Source organism: Stegodyphus dumicola, chromosome 1 (genome assembly GCF_044657685.1).
Source record: "Stegodyphus dumicola isolate Sdum_Otavi_A_Nest chromosome 1, ASM4465768v1".
Classification (NCBI taxonomy): Eukaryota; Metazoa; Arthropoda; class Arachnida; order Araneae; family Eresidae; genus Stegodyphus; species Stegodyphus dumicola.
In genome coordinates this window covers 81,032,624-81,053,917 of record NC_140768.1, presented here as the reverse complement: position 1 = coordinate 81,053,917, position 21,294 = coordinate 81,032,624, and the positions used below count along the sequence as shown (strand labels likewise).

Here is a 21,294-nt window from a genome sequence, read left to right as displayed (position 1 = left end):
CCTACATTTTTAGACACGAAAACATCGTAGCAGACTACACGCTATCGAGATTCGATAAAATCGCTATTCCAACTCCAATTGATTGTACAGTTATTGCAGCTTGCCAGAGGGATGGAGACCAAGATTTTTAAATCAAATTCCAGTTTTGAAATAGTGCAATTTCCTATACCGGATAACAACAACAAAATTTACTGTTATACCTCAACTAATTTTAACCGGCCATACATTCCTAAAGAATTTCGCGAACAAATATTTTTCTCTATACCTAACTTATCCCATCGTGGAATTCGTGCAACAACGAACCTGGTGAAAAAGAGATTCATTTGGCCTGGCGTATACAAAGACTGTCAGTTATGGTGTAGAACATGTTTGCAAAGCCAACGAGTCAAAGTTCACAAACATACTCATGCTCCAGCTGTTGAATTTAAAGTTCCCAATGAAACGTTTCAAGCATCTTAACTTCGATATTATTGGCCCTTTACCATCTTGCAAAGGTTCTACCGTCTTTTTCTGAAAATAAGACATCCTCCGAAAATAAGCCCTATCGTGATTTTCGGAACTTTTTTGTAAAATAAGACATTCCCCGAAAATAATCTCTAGTTAAAATAATGTGACAAAAAGAATTCGTTAAAAAATGCTGTTGATTTATTAAGTAATAATATGTTTAGATTTCCTAATACTCGTATTTCAGAGAAATGTTTGAAACAAAATAGTACGAGAAATTAATTGTTTACCTCTACAGTTCGTTTCAAATTAATTCTTCGAATTTATCTTAACCAGCTCACCGTTTGCCCCGAGAGAGATACGTTCACAGAAAAGGTATCGTCATCCGTTAGCGTCGATAGACTCTCGTCGGGGTGAAATTTGGGCTGAACCATAACCCCCGAGACACATACGACGCAGCGACGATAGCTATATCGCAAGACATGAGAGATTCGGACCAATGATTAAACAGGAAATGGATTTGGAAGAAAATCAGAATATAATTTAGAATTTTATTTATGACGATGTTCCAGAAGAAGACGACATGACTTTAATTGAATAAATTTAAATTTCTGTATTCCGTGTAAAATAAATATTAAATAAAAATATATAAATATACTTTTATTTCTGCCCTCCCCCGAGAATAAGCCCTAGCGCGTATTTTGGACCAAAAAAGAAAGTAAGACAGTGTCTTATTTTCGGAAAAAGACGTTAGGTATTTGCTTACCATCATCGATAGATTCACTCGGTGGATCAAAGCTGTACCTTTGGAAGACCAAACTGCAGATTCCATCGCAAATGCCCTCGTCGCGACTTGGATTTCGAGATTTGGAATCCCACAGAAGATAACATGACCAAGGTCGACAATTTGACAGCCAACTCTTCTAGTCCTTGAGCAAATATCTAGGTTTTCAAAGCTAACAACACCACAGCTTATCATCTACAATCTAATGGTTTAATCGAACGACAACATCGAACTTTGAAAATTAGCCTGAAATCCCATCTGCAAACGTCAAATTCTTGGACTGATGTCCTACCTTTAATTCTTGGCATTCAATCCGCCATTAAAGAAGATTTGCATTGTTCCTGTGCTGAACTTGTGTGCGGCACACCAATCTGTTTGCCTGGAGAACTTTTCAGTAAGTCCCCAATTCATTCAGATTTTATACAAAAATTGCAAAGTCGCATCTAAAACCTAAAACTAATTCTAACAACCAGCCTTGGGTGGACAAGTACTTAGCAAATTGTTCACACGGATTCATCTTTATAATAACATAATTTCATCTTCTCTTCAACAACCCTATCTTAGACAATATTTAGTTAAACAACGTTTTGAGAAATTTTTCGATGTGGGAGTTTCAGGTAAAATTAAAAGAATATCGATAGATAAACTGAAAACCATGTTTCAATCTCAGAGATGAAATAACAACAAATCTTCAGGCACGTGAAGCTGATAAATCCAAAGTCTCACCACCACTTGCTAGGGACAATGATCCTTCCAAAGACACTCATCCTAGAAACACAAAAGCTGGACAAAGAGTGAGATTTCCTACATACCTGAAAAATTACGACGTATAATCTGGGAAGGAGAGTGTGGCGACAGAGCCGTAGCGAGGGTTTTCAGCGCCTGGGGACAACTGAAGATTTTGCTCCCCCTTCTGTATGCCAAGAATGAAAAACATTTCATTTTAAAATTTTGTAACATCAGTTTCATACCCCATGGATGCTGCGCCTGGGAACAGATTTTCCCCCTTGCCCCACCCTAGCTATGCCCCTGTGTGGCGACACTGAAGCGCCGTCTCTGAAACTCTTCGTGTGCGATTTTTCTTTCGCCAGAGTGGCAGCATTAAGCCACTAAAGAAAAAGTCGAAAAGAGCAGTGAATGATTTTCTGTTTGTGAAATTCGATATGCAACAAATGTAAATAAATATTAATCTTATCGAAGTCAGAAGAGTTTAGCATTTTCCTACATTCCAGACACTTTACCGGCCTTTATTTTTGAAACTGTTGGTCCTTAAATATATATATATATGTTTCCCTTTGCAAAAATGTTTCAAATAATGCAAATATTAATGTTTTGACATTTTTAAAGAAGTCAGTTTTGTTAAAAAAGTAGATGATCTAACTTTTTAACTTCTTATTCGTATATTTTTAATTTGATGTTTCTCAATCCTTATATTTTGGAAAATTTTGTTTATTACACAAAAACAAAACTCGAAAAATTTGACTCCCATATGACAAAAACTGACTGAGATTTCTAATAATTAAAATCAGACATCATATTCATGGGCCGTGCACAAACTGACGAGCGAAATGTTTGCTTTTGTGCCCAACTGAAAATAAAATCTCTCTTTAAAAAACGATTCCTAATATTAAAGAGATTAAGTGACGAGTATATCAGTGCAGAATAACTGTGAAAAGTATTGATCAAGATAAGTTTTTTGAAAATGGTCGTCTTATTTACAGAATCATCATAATTTTTGGTTTAGAATCTAAAGGCACGTAGTCACTGTATTCGCACGTAACTAACTCGTAATATTACTTGCACTAAACAAATAGTTTTAATTCTATGTTTCTCTTTTTATTTATTTATTTATTTAAAGGGATTTTTTAAGTTATAAAATTTCATTAGAGTATTGATAACGTATTTTTTAGACTTTGAAAATTTATACTTTTGTGAAAATTCTTCAGCATACCAAATTTAACAAAATTATAAATTAAAGACACCAGTAAATCACCAAAGAATATTACTGAATGGCTTTTAAGAAGGATAGGTGAACTTCGAGTCATGTCCGCTTATTAATACACCCTTCAATATAAAACTGAAATCTACGTCAGAGATCGCAAATTTTGAAACTAAGTATCTCGATCAATCTTTGTCGTATGAGGTGTCACGCTGTAGAGGCATTAGGACGCTGTATTTTTTGGAAGTACGCAAGATGAAAAATATCAACGCCTTCGCCGGGAATCGAACCGCGGACCTCTGGAATACGCTCCCAGCGTGCAGACCACCACACCATGAATGCATGCCAAGAAGGTGCGAGAAATACCTTATTATATACTTTCCCTTTTAAAGGGCGACTGGGTTTTTAGGGGCCACAATCGAAATTTTTAGTCGGACTGTTCTTCGATCTTCTTCCCTGTTTTAAAAAAAAATTTTTAGGGCATTTAATTCTTTCGCGATGGCGGATTTACCAATCAGTATGCCACTAACAAATGAGTTTCTTTTGAGTAATCCTTCGAATGAGTATCATTCATTCAAATCTTTTACTTCTGAGATAATCTATTTATTAATATTTAAAGCAGATAAGTGGAATTAAAGATCTTCTGGATATGACAGCTTTCAAAACTTGATTCATTTCTTCCACTTTATGTAATGTTTTTGCTGATTAATCTCTACTTTTATTTCTGATGCACCACAAAAGGCCAAAAAACAGATACACTGTTCTCCAATCCAGAATCTTTCTTGTGCGTCAGTTTAAATGCCTGATATTCAATTTGCATATCGTTACTGCAATTATTGCTTACCAAAACGCAACGTGTTTAGTTGATGCCGGATATAATCGGTACTAGTCATGAAAGTATAAATTTATGAAAGAGTTATTTGGGACCTTGCATCCATATTGATCCTATTTAATGCATTTTACATTAATGTGGTGTTTAAATTACATATGAGATGTTTAATAAATGCATTAAAGAATTGCTTTTAGTCGCCGTGTATAGTACTGGTTATGTGTATGTGTGTGTGTATTTAATTATGGCAAAGCACACAAGGGCTATCTGCCTAAGGGAGGGATGCCTTCGTGGAGGACTTTCTAGGGGAAACTGGCTCGTATACACGTTACACATGGGGAAAACCATATAGTACTGGTTAAGATTCAATCTTTGGCTTTGCTACAGCTTCGTATTTCCTTCTAGAAGTATTCTTCATAAATCCTAAAATTTAGAAGAATGTAAATAATTTACTGAAGTTTAGGAAGACTCCTAGGGACAATAGAAAAGTTTCCTACTTGATTTCTGACCTTAATGATGCAGCTGAACAGACTATCACTGTGATTCGCATGAAATTATAACCTCATCGTGACAGCTGCGGTTTTGTAAACCGATATTTCAAGATAAACAAACGTGTTCTCTCCTGAAATTTTGATGACGTGAAAATTGTAAACGTGTGGAAATTCGATACCATAACGAAAATGTACATGTTCGATTTTTGTTTTATTATTTAATTCTGTGTGTTTGCAATGGTATTGTTATTTAATTCTATATGCTGGCAGTAGCATTTCATAAACTCACGATATTATCTGTCGCATAATTTGTAAGTATTTTTCGAAAAGAAAATGGTAAAGTTCTCGCCTTAAATTAATAAGAGTTGGTTGGTTAACAGACTGTGGTGAACCGTACTAGGGATTTTGCTTTACAAAAGTTTTTCTAGACTCTGCCTTTTTATGTTTTTGAGGAAGACTTTCCAAAAGAAATTAACACGCATTCACATTACATATGGGAAGACTACGCAAACTTCACGCAGCTAATTCGTTAGCTGGGAAACGAAATTGCTGTTTATTTACGATATCCTGCTTCCTCGAATGAATTTCGCCAGCAACCTGCGCTTTTACTTTACCCGGTTTCAATTCGAAAGTCGCCTAAGGCGAGCGAGACTGGTTTACATTTTGTCTACGAGAGCTTGCCTTCTTCTCTTATTCGTATTCTTTGGTTGCAACATGTTATTTTCCAAACGAAAATCAATTTAAAAGAGACCTTAAGTTCATTGATGAACTCTGTTTTAATGTCACAATATGAGGTCATTAAAAAATTATATAAATCTGATCAAATGTAAAGTTTAATACTAATGATTTTTACTAGCGTGTTCCCTCCCTCCTTTTTTTGCTAATTATGTCTCACGAAAATTGAGAGGGGGGAATTATGCGTACAATTTAATTTCCCAAAGACACGATTACGGTAAAAACATAACAAATGAAAAATATTCATGGATAAACTACCGATAGCTATGACAATATTATTCATTTAAAAGGAAACTACATTACACTAAGAATACATAGCGATATTAACTTTACATTATCTAATAAAATATCTTCCATTTCTACTTTTCTGTACCTTCAAATTCCTCTGCTCTTATAATTGTCTAGAGCTACTCCCCAGACTTCAAATCATTCAGTGCTGCTGGAATTGCCGTCATCTGCAACAGCTTGCAGATCGATCATCTTCGTCACTGCTTAATTTGTCTTCCCTTGTGCAGTGATTTTTACAACCATCAAGAGCGTTAGATATCCATGTTTTCTTGAAGCTCTTCGTTGTAATTGTTTCATTAGTCAAACAGCCCATGTTTCCAAAATCCACGAGCAGACCAATAAGTAAGACGAAAACAACCACTACGTCGACGATTTCATTTTAAAATTTAGGGGAACTCGCTTCCTAAACAAAGTGAAAATTGTGTGAAAAAAATTATTTAAAAAACTGTTCAGAACTTTGCAGGGAAAATAACGGGAGTAAATATGGTAGTCGATTTGCTTATTAATATTATTTCTTAATTTTTGTATGTTTATTTGATATCCGAGTGTGTCTTTTATCTCCCCCCCTCTTTCTCTAGCTAAAATATATTTACAGACTACAATGTCAAAAGTATTCATGCAGTAATAAAAAAAATTTTAAATCGTTTCTGTTTTGCAAGAAATGCACTTAATTTACTATCTATATTTATTATGAACTATATTTCGATTTAATAAAATAAAATGAAAATCTTCAGAGTTTATTTTTTGCTTTAAATATGCAAAATTACATTAATTTGCAGTATAGGTGAGAACCAGAAGTATTCATACGTTCTTTGCTTTGAGATAAAAACAACTTGGAATTGCAGTTAAGTACTTTGAAAACATTGATATGTGATTTTCGTTATATTTTGATTGATTTTCTCCACTTATGTTCAAAATAAGGGGAACAGGATGAAATGAAAGCAAATTAGCTGTTAAGTTGGTGAAAGAAGGGATGAGTTACTGTGAAACCAGACAAATTTTAGGTAAGAGCTTTGCTACATTTTAAAGCATAATTTAAGAAAGTATGCTAAACTCTTGCAAATAACCTTGCAGTGGTTGGCATCAAAAATTAACGCTGACATGTAAAAAACTTATTTGAGGGGGGGGAATCCTCATATTTCAGCCCTAAAACTGATACCTGAGTTAGAGCAAGATTCGGACATTGTAGTTTTTAGCAATCAGAATGGCATTAAATGTACAAAATTTTCACAGGCAAGGCAATCTGTTTGAAAAAAATTCTGTGTGTCGTCTCTTAAAGCAAAGGAAAGATTAGCTTTTGCAAACAATTATTAAAATCGACTTCTAGAATTTTGGAATAAAGTTATATTCAGAAATGAACACAAATTTAATATTTTTGAACCTAATCGACATTTAAAAATATGGTTTAAGCCGGGAATAGTATTCCCCCCCCCCAAAAAAAAAAAAAAAAGAAAGAAAGAAACGAGCCACAGTAAAATATGATGGTGGTAGTATACTTATTTTGTGAGTGTGCATCTCTGCTTATGGAAATCGGCAAATGGACATTTATCGCAGGAAAAATGGATAGATTTCAGTACATAGACATACATAAATGAAGTCTTAAACAGAGTACCCCAAAATGGGATTGGGAAGTGATTTTTGTGTGTCTGCACGAAAACGATTCCAATGACACTGCTTTCGGATACCTGGCTACGACTTTTGCATAATGTGCACAGTCAGTTAAACGCACCTCCTCAGTCACTAGATACTATAAACAGTATCGAAGATGTATGAACACATTTGTAAGAAAAAATAAAATTTCATCGAATTTCTGATAAGCTTTGCAAGACGAATGGAACGGAATTGCACCAAAATTTTGCAAAAACTTGGTGTAGCGATTTTTGAACCGTCAGGTTTTTATTATTGGTAGCGTGAATAAAGGTAAGTGTTAAATTTCACAAATTGAATTTTAAGGTAAGTTCAACTGCTTATCATAACAAAGTAGTTTGCTTAGCAAAGTATTTCGTTTACAATCGGAAACGATAATCACTTGAGTTCAAACAGAGGTAGCGGAGAAAAAGTCCGGCTACGCTTCTTTGAGGGTTTCTTTTTCCGCTCTTGACAGAGCTTAGTAGCGACTCGGGACGAGCCGTAAAATACACAAGAGAGAAAGGGGCTCTCTAAAGCTTACTAGCGACTCGGGAAGAGCCGTAAAATACAAGAGAAAGGCTCTCTCTTCTCTACGCAACGACTGCGTATTCTTCAGACTAAAAACTCTAATTATTTTCACTCACTGTTTTTATGTCCAGGTTTTCTGGGCGTGTCTTGTGCGTCTGCTGCAGTGATTCGCTAAACGTCTTTTTCGGAGCATCTCTCCATTGGTCAACAGGCGCTGATTTGTTCTCAGATACTGTCTTGACAGCCTGAGAAACTGAAATTTTCCGTGGGAAAAATTCAGAACGTCTTTTTGGGAGGTCTATCTAAATTATTTCGAGAAACAGGCAGTTGGCGACAGTCTATCGCATACACACAATGGACACTCCACAACCCGTGAGAACTTGTATGAAAGTTTTCTCCTTTCGTAAAAACAATATGCTTTCCGCACTTTGTTGGGGGTCACGTTCGACCTCAAGAATTCGTAAGTGTCATCACGGTGGTCATCTGGCGCCCATTTGAAGTCTCCTTTTCCCAGACTTCGTGGGAGCCCGTGGGAAAATAGCTGACGACGTTACATTGGTTAATTCAACGCCCAGAAAATCAGTCAAGAAAAGGCTCAAGGAATTATGTGCAATTAATTGTTTTGAATATAGTTATTGAATATTTTTTATGCCTTCATAGAACCGAGACACTTATTTCTTTTCCTCTTTCAAGGGGAAAATAAAAAGTGTTTTTTTTTTTTTTTTTTTTTTTTTTTTTTTTTTAACGTTTCCTTTTACTGTGTAATACTTTCAATACACGAAAATAATATAAAATGCTCATTATATCATTTTCTTTAAAATAACTAAAGGTTTTCCGTTTTTTTACCTGTATGAATACTTTTGACGCTGATTATATATCACTTGGCCACTGTGAATCACTTTGTTACTTTCAATGTGTCTCTAGAGCATAAAAGATAACAGACGTAGGAAAATTTATATTGATGATAATTTCGATGTAGAATGAGGCACTAGGATGGAAACCAAGTTCTTGATTTTTAAAAATGTCGAAATTTCAAGCATAAGGGATAACCAGCATTTCAGTTTCGCATATGTTTCCCATATGCGAAACTAAAATGCTGGTTCATTTCCTTGCGAAACTGGTGGGGGGGGAAGACACTTTTCTTTTTATGTTCCTTTCACAATACGATTTTTAAGTTCGAAATAGCATAACTTTCTCTTAATCTCAAGTTTTATTGGACATTGTTTCACAATAATTCATTTTACACTGCGAGTCTTATTCAGTCTGGCCGCTCAAACTAGTGTATAGTGTGCTTTTTACAGATGACAATTGAAAAGGAATATATTTAAGTTTTTATGTCACTGAACATTGGGCTTTTAGGATACTGTCTTACGGTTATTCATTGTTAGTTTCGTGAAACATGGATAAGGATAAATTTATAACATTCTTCGTGTACCAAGTCTTAGAGAATTGTGCAAAAAATAAAAAAAAAAAAAGCGCTTTCATTTTTACCGTCCGTTTCAATACGAATATGTGTTTCTTGCTATATGTCTTTTTTGCTTTGTCATAAAGCTTTACTTACGTCACAGAGAATCATATCCAAGTATAATTTGATCACAGTAGAAAATTCTGATTTTTTTTTTATATGTTCTACGTACACTTGTCGCCAATACAGCTTTGGCCATAATGAATGTACTTAATCTGAAAACTCTATGCCGACCCAAAAAGTAACAAATATATATATATTGAAAACTAGAATTAAATACACATTTTTGAAGTGCATTTATCGTTTGTTCGCTAGCAATTAAAATTATGCTTAATTTACCTAGACGTTAAACATTAAGTTGCGTCTATAATGCCGGCACCACGCATATTGCATAATTAATATTTTCGCATAAGGCATAGTACACAGGCTATTTGAGACTGAACTTAGAACTGCAGTTGGCTATATCTTATTTTGCTTCGTATATCCTTTCAATTAAAAAATGGCGATGCTTGAAAAGCATTTGTGACCCGACTAAGGGTCGTGAATCCAGGTTGCTGTACACCAAATGCTGTAGAAAAAGAAATCTCAAATATTTATTATTTTATACTGCTTTGATTAATTAATTTTTAAAAGTTAATTCATGTTATTAATTATTCCTAAAGATATAATATTACAATTATACAAAATTAATCATACCGCCTTTCGAAAGCGGAATTCTATTTACCTTCGTCATTATGTTACTTTATGATACTGTTGTAGCCTAAATGCTGACATTTAATTGCATTCACATTATTTCATTTGGGTCTCTTGTTTAACTGATAAGCACTGGCCATTTTGATGCGGTTAATCGTTAATTTCCAATGTTTCCTCTATTATCCCTCTGTGATGGGCTTGTTCCTCATTTCCGGGATATTAACTTCTAACATCAAAGCATCCAGATTATGGTGGAGTAGTTAACATACTTATTTCCTGAACGGGTCTCTTTAATTAGGCAATTCATGTATTGTTTTTCTCAGCCGTGAGCATATACTAAAGCTGAGAATTTGGTGGTTTAAATTTTTTTTTACCTTGCGTTTTATTACCATGAATTTCATTACGGATTCAGCATAATTTCATGATTCCACTTCGCTAAATTAATAAAAAACATGCAATAAAATTAACAATGCGCTTCATTTAGTAAAAAGTAGCATTTATTTTTAATATATGAAATAGTATTTATTTGTCTGTGCGCATACTTATATAAAGATGAATAGTAAAAAAAAATTAACAGAGTAATATAATTCTTATTCATATATGTTTACATTTAAATTTGTATAAATTCCATTAAGAGTAATAAAAAATGTTTAACTACCAGTGTGCCTAAATATTTTCCACCCTCATCTTACTGACATGCTATATATTGGGAGCAATGCAGCGGTAATAGCAAAGACATCTACTATTTTTCATAAATACTTTGGTGACAATTTCATAAACATCTTTGGTGACAACATGACTTTGAAATATTTATACTGTGTGAGCCCATGATGAATCTTCAAAGATATTAATAAACCGTGAAAATACGCTCATGTCCATAAATTAAGGATAATGCAAAATCAGGCAAAGGAAGAGTTAGAATAAAAAAAAAAATTGACTTATTTGTAAAGCTTATTTATTAAACAAAAGGTAAAGATAAAAAAAAGATGCTATATGTTTGATATTATTAAATTATCGATTTTTTCTCACTGGATCAAATTACAAAAAAAACCTATTTACAAAAAACCAATCTTACATGGTTGGTATGATTGTTAATACATTGTATGTCTCCCAGATGATGCAATACAGTCCGTACAACGCCTAGGCATGCTGAGTATCAAATTATCGATCTGATCTTGAGGGATATTACACCACTCAAAATGCAATGTTCTCCGAAGTTCCGGTAGACATGTAGGAGAGGTTGACAGGCTACAACTCGTCGGCCAAGCATGTCCCACACGTGCTCTATTGGATTCAAGTCCGGTGAGAATGCTGGCCAGTCCATACGGGTGATATCCTCCGATTGAAGGCATTCGCTTACGATGTTTGCACGGTGAGGACGGGCGTTGTCATGCATAAACACAAATTGTGCGCCCATGGCGCCTCGAAACAAACGTACATGTTGTTCCAGAATGACGTCCCGATAGATTTGGCTTGTCATGGTTCCAATTTGAACATGCAGGTCAGTTCTGGAACCCAGAATAATTCCACTCCAAACGAGCACTCCTGCACCACCGTAACGGTGTCGTTTAATGATGTTTTCTTGGTGGTAACGGGTACCTGGAGTTCTCCATATGAAAGTCCGGTGAGAATCAGACTGCAAGCTAAACCTGGACTCGTCGGAAAACATCACACAAGCCCACTGTTGCGGTGTCCACAATGCATGCTCTCTATTCCAGGCTAACCACATTCGACAGCGAGTTGCAGTAAGTGGAACGCATCTGACAGGTCTACGAGCGTATAGACCAATCTGCCCTAAGCGTCTGTACACGGTCTGCCTTGAAATTATCGTACCAGTGGCTGAAGAGAGCTGACGAGACAGGTCTGAGGCTGTGCTCCGCCTGTTTCTTTTGGCAGTAACTGCCAAATACCGGTCCTCATTCGGCGTTGTAACTCTGGGGCGACGTGTGCTGTAACGTCTACTCACATTACCATCATCTTGGAATCGTTGCCAAAGCCTGAAGATGACACTCTCGGCAATTCCAAGTTCGTTTGATACTTCCAGTTGGGTACGCCCACATTCCAGACGGCCGATAATTCTACCACGTAAAAAATCATCCAAATGCGTCCTTTGTGTCATAACTATTCGGTTGTTGCACTGAAATGCTTATAAAGCGCCTGCGAACAATTTTACTTCTTTGCCTGTATTCCTTATATATCACTCTCTTACAGTCTCGTCATTGTGACGTACCATCGGTGTCATCTGGTTACTTCCTGAAATTTGCATATGATTCTTGAAAATGTGTGTAGTGATTTTACAGGTGATATATTTATTTTAGAGTTCGATTTCCGCGTGACTCCGAATTATCCTTAATTTATGGACATGAGTGTATTTCAGATAATGCGAGCGAAGTGGATTGTATATTTCACGAGTAGGAAAAAGTTATCGCTGTGATGTAGAGCAACAATTTCACATCGTCTTCATTTGGTAAAAAGGTTATGGAATTTCATAAATGCTTGATTCGAAAACGTACAAAACGAAATATTGCTGCCAGAGCTCGAGAACTTTATATTGCACAGTAATTTCTAGATGTTAATGCTGAAAAAAGTTCATTTTGCTTTTATAATTGTGATTAAGGGAATAAACCTGTTGAACATTGGCAGTTTAATCTGGGTTCGAATCAGAGAGAGTAAACTGGCTGCATAAGTGTTTGGGAGATTTTTTATATGTATAATGTAAATACGAACCGGTTTCCCTTAGAAAGTCCCCTTTCCATCTGTTATGCATGTAACCTTTATGTATTTTGCCATATTTAATTAAACAAACAAACATGCATACTCGTAGTTTTGCTCATATAATTTTCTGCTGCTTTTATCTACATAGGATGTCAGTGTGATTGCTTACTAGATTACTTAAAAAAGTAATCCTTATTCATGTGGATTATTCTACATGAGAATATCTGCTCCCCCCCCAAAAAAAAAGCTATTGTCAAAAATATAACGTGCTGACATAAGAATACTGTGTTTATTTTTTATTGGCTGTAAGCCTAATATATTTGCGTCATATGAAAACTTGAAGTTATCTGAATAATTAAAGATTATAAGAATAACAAATGATTTTAATAAATATCATTATTCTAAACCTCGCCTTAAACTTATATCCGTGAAAGAAAGAGAGGAAAAAATTGTGAATGCTGCTGACAAAAGCGAGTTAATGATCCTTTGCAAAGAGATAATTAACTAAACATTTCCTGCTTGTAATACAAAATTACTAAGAAGAGATTAATCATTTTTTGATTTCTTTATGGATAAATCAAACCTTAAAAATTACCTTCTAAACTCGAATTTGTTAACAGAAGTTATTTTAATAATTCATCTTAAAAGAATATTTGTGTTCTCAGGATTTTAAATAGCACGAAATAAAAACAGTTTAAATAAAAATGGAATGAAAGTATAAATCTGTTCCAAAAAAATTACTCAATAATTTAATCATTTATGACCGATTTATCGAGTTCCTGTATACCTCGATAAATCGGTCATAAATGATTAATAGGGGAAAAATAACTAGCATTCTTGATTGGAAGGCCAGTTAAGTGCAGCTTCGTAATGTGCAACTTCATTACTCAAGAATCAGTTAACGCAGCCTTATCTCTGAAATAAATGATAAAGAAATCTTATTTTTCAATGGCTTAGTGAAGAGTTAAAGATCATGATTTCAGTAATTAAAAATCTCTCTGTAAAAATTAAGTAAACTAAAGAAAAAAAAATTCACTCTGAAATTTATAAAAATTCCTTTACATTCTGCAGCATTAGTTGAACAAGACATTTAAAGAGTACTTTGTTCAGGAACTTAAGAATTAGGCAAATATGTTCATTGAGAAGTTAGTGGTTTAGTTGTGCATAAGACGTTGTGGTCAGGAAAAGCTTCAGAAGGCTGTTTTAAATGCTATGCATCATTTTTGGCAAGCAAATGAAAATGTTCGAAGAAAAGCTGCTTTCAATCACATTATTATCGCAATATTTATTGTTATGTACAAAAATTAATAATTTTTAAATTAATGCCCTTGTTAATAGAAAATAACGATATCCAATCTGCAAAACGTTTATATACGGCTAGAAACTGAAGAACGAGTGCAAGGAGCTTGCGCTGGTACATTTCATGTGGTTAAAGTACATTGAAACCTGTATGGCCAGCAGGTTGTCGTCAACAAATCATTGAGTTGTTAAGGTGGTATGCAGGATAACTAAGTTCGAAGTGCTGTCGTAAGAGATAGCACAACCAACCAACCCCACACCATCACACCAGGCGTAATGGCAATATGTCTGTGTAAAACAAAGGCTGAATTGAACCGCTGGCCCAGGCCTCTCCATGATCATCTGCTCCAACATGAAGCGGGATTCATCGCTGAACGATATGCGATGCCAATCGACTGCCAGCCCTGATGATCGGCTACGACACCACCCCAGACGATTCTGTCGATTTTGTGAGGTTAAAGGCAGATGTCTTAAAAGCCTTTGTGATTGCAACTCCGCCTCAACCAGGCGCCATGAGATGGTGGAAGGTGCCGCGTATGGTATGCATGGAGGTAGGAAAGGGAGGAGGGGCCATTCCGCGCTAGAAGTGAAGCACTGCTTTGAAGCTTGGGTCACCAGACGGGGTGTTCTTTGTTTGCATTCAGAAGCTCGCTTGACAAGATTCTGATAGTATTTCGACACACGACAGTTCCATAGAAATCGAAAAAGGGACACTCTCGCATGAAAGAAACATTCATAGTGTGATGGATAATAGCAATTTGTATAGTTTACTGACATTTACGCAAAAATCACATCTTGGTTATTTTTCGATAACTAACAACAGCGATTTTGATTATGAATTTGTTTTATAAAATTCTAAGCTGTTGCACTACAAAAATATAGATTTTAAGAAAATTGCTAAAAGAGATCTGCCAAAATTTATTTTCTAGAAGATTTGAAAAGTTTGAAACTTGATGGCTAAATGTAAATATAAAATTATGTATGTTAAAATATTTGTAATTAGGCACATAGGTCAGATTAAGTTTTTATTAAATAGAGTAACGCATGCAAGGACTATCTGCCTAAAGAGAGAGATGCCATCGTGGAGGAATTTTGAAGAAAAACTGACCTTTGAGTGGGTATTAAAAATAATACTTATAATTTTCATTCAAATTATATTCATATATATTTTTTATGTAAAACTTTCGGGTGTATGCTAAATTAGTGTAAATTACTTTACACGAAAAATATAGCGAATGCACAGAAATTAAAGATTTGCACATGCCGGAAATGATAAATAGGAAATATGTATGGGTATTTATGCATGTGCTTGCAAAAAGCATGTATCTGCCTTTGACAAAATACTTAAATATTCATTAAATTATTTATAAATGTATTTGAAATGAAGAATTTATTCACTTATAAACAACTGTGAAAGTACTGTGAAGAAATCTAATGATTAAATGTACCTAATTTATAATGATTATAAATGTTATCTAAATATATAATAACCTTAATATTCAATTGTAAACATAAATTGAAATCCTGTTGACAAATACGTTATAAAACTATTTAAGCAAGAATTGTTCGTATTGAAAAGCAATCTGTTAAAAGGTATTGTAAAGCAAATGCTATGAGATGCGCACTTAAGAACGTAATAAAGAGTTTTGGAATATGTATTGTTGAAATGAAGGGTAAAAAAAAAAAAATCTAATAAGTATAATTAAAAGAATTATTCCCTTTACATTTTATAATAACTCAGTTACAAGTTTTAAATAATACTTAAAAAAAAAAAAAAAAAAAAAAAACTTATTTTATTCCCTTTCAGAAATGTTCAGAGTACTATTTAATACCTATTTATACTATTTATAGTCAAATACTATTTAATACCTATTTAATTATTAGGAATTAGCGAAATACTTATTTAAAGTATTTCACTAATTCCTAATAATTCTCTAATTTAAATGAACCGAATAGAGCATTAATTATAAATTGACTTACATTTTTCGATTTAAAAGAAGCCAAAAAATCATGTCATATTTAGGAAAGTATTTTAGGAAGAAGCTCTATAAATAGAAAAGAAATAATGCATAATTTTAATATTAATAATACAATAAACTTTGATCTTAATTTTTGTACCTTAACCGAATAAAATCGAATTACCTTAATTTTTTTTTCTAATGTAATTAACGAAAACTTGTGAAAATATTTCATTCAAATTAAACCATTCTGAGAAAACTGTCCTGTGAAAAGTATAGCATTTAATTCCGTTCAGAATGAAATGTTGTTTAAAAATATGTTGTTTTCACATACTTAGGACTCTGAAGTGTTGTAGAAAAAGAAAATATATACATTTATATGTATATTTGCGACGTAATTACAAAATATTTACACCCGAACGCGTCAAATCCCATAGAACTCAATGGTAAATGACCCAATGTTTTGGTCACCACGTAGGGATCGCCGGTGCTTCAGAGCAGGGTACGGAGAAACTTGTTTAGGGCGACTCCATCTTACTTTCTACCTCCATGATGGTATGGTAGGGGCTGCAGAACCTTGGATAGGAGATGATGATGCCGTTGGGGCAGTTCGAGCCTTTGCACAATCATCCGATTTTGCCCCGCATTCATGCATCTTCGCCTTCCACACTCTTGATTCCGTCGATGAGTGCCTTGCAATAACCATTGTTGCCAGTACATTATTGTCAGTGTATTGCTCGGTATGACTAACCCGCTTCACGCATCCGTATTATGCGGCCATGTTCGAAGTCGTCCAGTTGACTATAAAGTCTTCGACTACATTGTAATGGCATTCTTGCTTGTGTCTCTAGGGGTTGCAACGCCGACAACAAGAATAGATAAACTGTTTGATGCTTTCGTTATTTATTCTCGTGTTTAGCAAGAATTTTATCCCACTCTTACCAGAGTTTCATGGTACAGTGTAAAGGGCCTCACGCTTGGAAGTTCTTTTACTACTGTAATACCCATGCAGATTGAGCGAATGATAAACCATTCAAGCATGGTTTAGGAGTGCTTGAGCACCAGAGTGCCCTAACCCTAATTGGATAAAACTTTTAAGTTTCGAAATCAATTTTATCAAATAACCAGAAGTGTGAAGAATGACGTACAGAATGTGGCATTAATCACAAATCACTAAGAGTCACAAAAACATAATTGGAATGAAGAAACTGCTTAACTGATGAGCAACAATAATACAAGGAAGTGCGAACGCACGTAGTGCCACTAATAACAATAAAATGCAAAAAAGTACAAAAATATGTACCAAGTATACAAAAAAGAATATTTAAACAAAATACGAATACTTTAAGTAGGCAGTAAAGCTTAATTTACGGTGTTAAAAATATCTTCAAATATTGAAAATACAATAAACAGTTTATGTATGGAGTTGTCCGTACCCTGGAGTGAAGATATACCATCAGTAATTTTTTTAACAACGTTATGCACAGAAATTCCCTTAAATATTTTACTCAGCTGCTTAAGCAAATTAACAACCTGTTTAAAGCTACTGAACAATTCATCAAAGCCTGGTATCCCATGCTAAGTCAAATTACTATTAGAAACGTTTGTTTTATTTTTAACCACATCTGCATATAGGATGCTTGTAGTTCTATTAATCGTCGATATGTCATGATTAGTTTTACAGGGTGATAATTTGCATTAGAAAGAACATTAGGAGAGTGAAATTTTGGAAATTTGGAACAACCATGATAATTTTCAGTGTGGCGAGTTAAACTGCAATTTCAACACCTAACCACCTCTAATTTTGTTATCAGTGCAATTGATTATTTTGTGCGGTCCCACACATTTAACACATTTTGGCTTTAGGTAGCATACCCCAAAGGTATGATTAAAATGTTGGCAAGTAACTGAATTTGGTACAGAGGTAATGGTTTTTTTTTTCCGTTTTTAATCTAAACAATTGGGCCATTTTCTTAACAGTAAATCCAAGATTGCTTATTTTTTAATTTCCTCTTTTCGTGTCAACTGATAATCCCCTATTTACCATCTTGAATTATCGTTCCATTCTCTGCTGTGTTATATAATGGTCAACCTGCTTATCTTCTAAAATATGTGTCAGTAATATAACTGATAAACCGTTCACAACTGTTACCTGTTTTATACGATGTTGGTTGTGCAGTAGAAATGCATACTATGACTGATATTGGCCTTGAAAATTTAATCATTTATACACTTGATATAAAGGAATTTTCATTAAAAAATTTCAAGATGATCGGATTATTTTTTAAGGGTACCTTTTTTTGACAAAATATGTATTCAGTGATGAGGTAGAATGGTAGATCACTTGAAGACTACCAAATCGGCAAGTACACTGTGGGGGGGGGGGAGGACAGCTCTATATCTCTCGTTCTACTCAGCCAGTTGACGAAATTCAAACTGCGTTTTGCGTGTTTCGATTCTACGACTTAAATTATGCCTAAATATTAAATTTTATAAAATTTGGTGCGAAATTTACGGAGAAATTCAAAAATTTATCCTGACGTATTTTTTCAGTTGCACCAAGAATAATTTATTTGGCGAACTTCTTAATTTATAGCAACCTATTTTCCTTTTCTTTTTTTCATTGAAGCTGAGTCATCGGCCATACTTTAAAACGATTTTAACAAAGTGCGTAAATCACATTTGGCGTTATTATCGACCAAAAACAAGAATCCAAATTTCAAAACTCTCCAAAATGTATATTCATGTATATCTTAGAAAATTTTGAATAAAAAAACTCTAATTTTTTTCAGGTGTGTCTAGAAATACATCAACTTTAAGATGATGTTAAAAATTTTATACCTAATAATACAAAAACGTTTTCGAATAATGTATAAAAAATATTTAAAAATACAAATAAAAAAAACTGAAAGGTTTCAGATTTTAAATTACTTCTAAAGGGGCGTTTTTTTACCGTTTTGTGTGTTACCTTTATTGAATATCATGTTCTTTGCACTTAAACCATAAAATTCACTTCAACAGCAATGTCCGAAATAATTTTAAAATGAGCATATCTTTAGAATTTCCGGTACAGAGACTCGCGCGCTGGAGATAAAAATGTTTTTTCTGTACAACGTAGCCATTTTTGGCTTTGAAATCCTTGAGTTTGTTAATCAAAAATTCGTTAACGTTTTACAAAATATGAAATCGATAATAAAACAAATTCCGAAATTCAAATTTGGGCTTCCGCATGCCCATATTCTACGGAAGATTACGTTATTCAAATTTTGATGGTTCTAGGTACCGTTGTTGTATCACATTGCGAGAAACCTACATACATTTATGCAGATTCTTCATTATTTAATTTCTTCAAATATAATGCAGGGCGATACTATTTGGTGGCAACGGTTTGAAAAAAGATACAGCCTTTTTAAAATTTTCAAGGCAAAATCGCAAAACGGAAACAATAGTCCTTCAGGGACAAAGCCGCTTTGGACTAAAAATAAATCGTAAAAAATTTGCGAATTATATTTGGAGGAAGCCTGAATTTCGAATTTTGGAAGAAGGAATCAAGTAAGTTTAATTAAAAAAACCGAGATTAATAAATATATATCAAATTCAATTAACATTGAGTAACTAAAATTTTGAGAGCTAATTTTTTAAAAACTGCTCCTGCGAATTTTACAAAACTTGGCAGTTTGGCATAATTTGAGTTGTAGAATCCAAATATGGGGGGGGGGGAATTGGCATGTCATTTTAGAAAAAATTTGATTTTGTTTAAAAATAGCTACATAAGGACAGTTCTATGTATGAATCTAATGTATATTTTAAGTCACGCTTTCGAGACATGAAAAACGCAATTTGAATTTCGTCAATCGGCCCTGTAGAATGGGAGATATAGAACTGCCCCCTATTTTTTTTTAAATATTTTTTTTTTCCTGCAGTGTACCTGGCCGTTGAATCAAAATTAGTAATATGAACAATAATAATTCATTCTATTAGAAAATCAGTTTGGATTTAAAATGTTTTTTCAATTTATTTAATTATTTTAATTAATAATTTTATCTCCAAATAATTTTTCAAAAATGCACTTAGAAATAAGTAAAAATTTTAAATATTTTGAATTTTGCTGTTAATTATACTATGCTTAAAACTTAATAGATTGGATTTTATATTGAATTTACGTACTGTGTTTTATAGTTATAATTTTCTTTTCTAGAAAATTGTGGAAAGACATATCTAAACAATTTTGAATGTTCAAGGTTACAGCTGAACTCTCCAGGTACTTCAACCATGTGTTTTTAATAAATTAATAGATTTTTTTTTCTATCTCATTTTGCAATATATATGTACCTCTTTTGCTGTATCTTTGTAATTTATTGTGAAGTTCTGCATCAGTATTTCTCCAAACCTTTTTGGGCTCACTGCCTTATCATTCTGTTTCTATTGAGATGGCTTATAAGTTATTTATGTAAATAAAATACACTGCCATACCAAAATATTGTGACCATCCCCACATTTTTCAATGAACTAGTCTGGATGATGTGAAGGGTATGTGATTAAGTGGCAATGAATTTAACTGCTGCTGGAGAAGGTAAGAAATCATTCTTGCTCTTACTTTTGCAAGTGTTGGGAAAGTTTACTTATCCAAGAGAATTTGTCAGATAGCAGATTTAATGGCACAAAGACTTGGAACAAGTATCTCCGAAACTACAAGACTGGTGGGTTGTTCGCTGTCTTTGTTAGTATTTATGCAAAATTGATAAATGATGGTGAAACCAGAATTAGATGCCAAGGTGTTGGACGTCCACATGCCATCAGTGAAAAAGGATGTCAGATACTCCCCCGATTGGTACAGCAAAATTGACGCTAGACAGTGGCTCAGCTGACATCTCAGTACAATGCAAATCCAAGTGCATATGTTTCATAACACATGTTGAGCAGACACTTTTGGATATGGTTCTGTGCAGCAGTTGTCCCATACATGTGCCTGTATTGAACAAGCGTCATTATCAAGAATGCCTATAGTGGGCCTGGAAACATTGAGATTGGACAAGTGGAAGCGAGTTGCCTGGTCGGATGAATCACTTTCTCATTCATCATGTCAATGGTCATGTCAGAGAAGGAGAAGAGTTGGACCATCTTCCAGGCAAACAGTTCCTCACCCTGTCCAGCAGGTCAAGTGGCTAGTTGTATCGGTATTATGCTTAGGGAGATGTTCTCATGGATGGCTCTGGGATGCTTTGTTGTTGTGGAACAGACCATGAAAGCTGCAGACTATCTGAACATTGTGGATCAGTTGCACCCTTACATGGCATCTGTCTTCCCAACTGGATATGGAATCTTCCAGCAGGACAATGACCAGAGTCACAAGGCTTGAATTGAGTTGGAGTGGTTCGAGGAGTATAAGGATGAATTCCAATTAATGTCTTGGCCACCTAACTCACTGAATCTTAACCCGGTAGGGCACATTTGGGATGTCATGAAGGAGCAGCTCAGAGTTCAAACACTACCATGT

General features: G+C 34.3%; 1 protein-coding gene across 2 annotated transcripts in view; it reads left to right on the top strand.

The window, feature by feature from the left end:
* Positions 1-21,294, top strand: part of LOC118196615 (uncharacterized) — a 96,055-nt gene that overhangs the window by 51,497 nt on the left and 23,264 nt on the right. For both annotated transcript variants that reach the window (XM_085816915.1, XM_035368084.2), the window contains exon 4: positions 19,996-20,058. In XM_085816915.1, the coding sequence (XP_085673041.1) occupies positions 19,996-20,058 (63 nt within the window). The remainder of the gene's footprint in view (positions 1-19,995; positions 20,059-21,294) is intronic.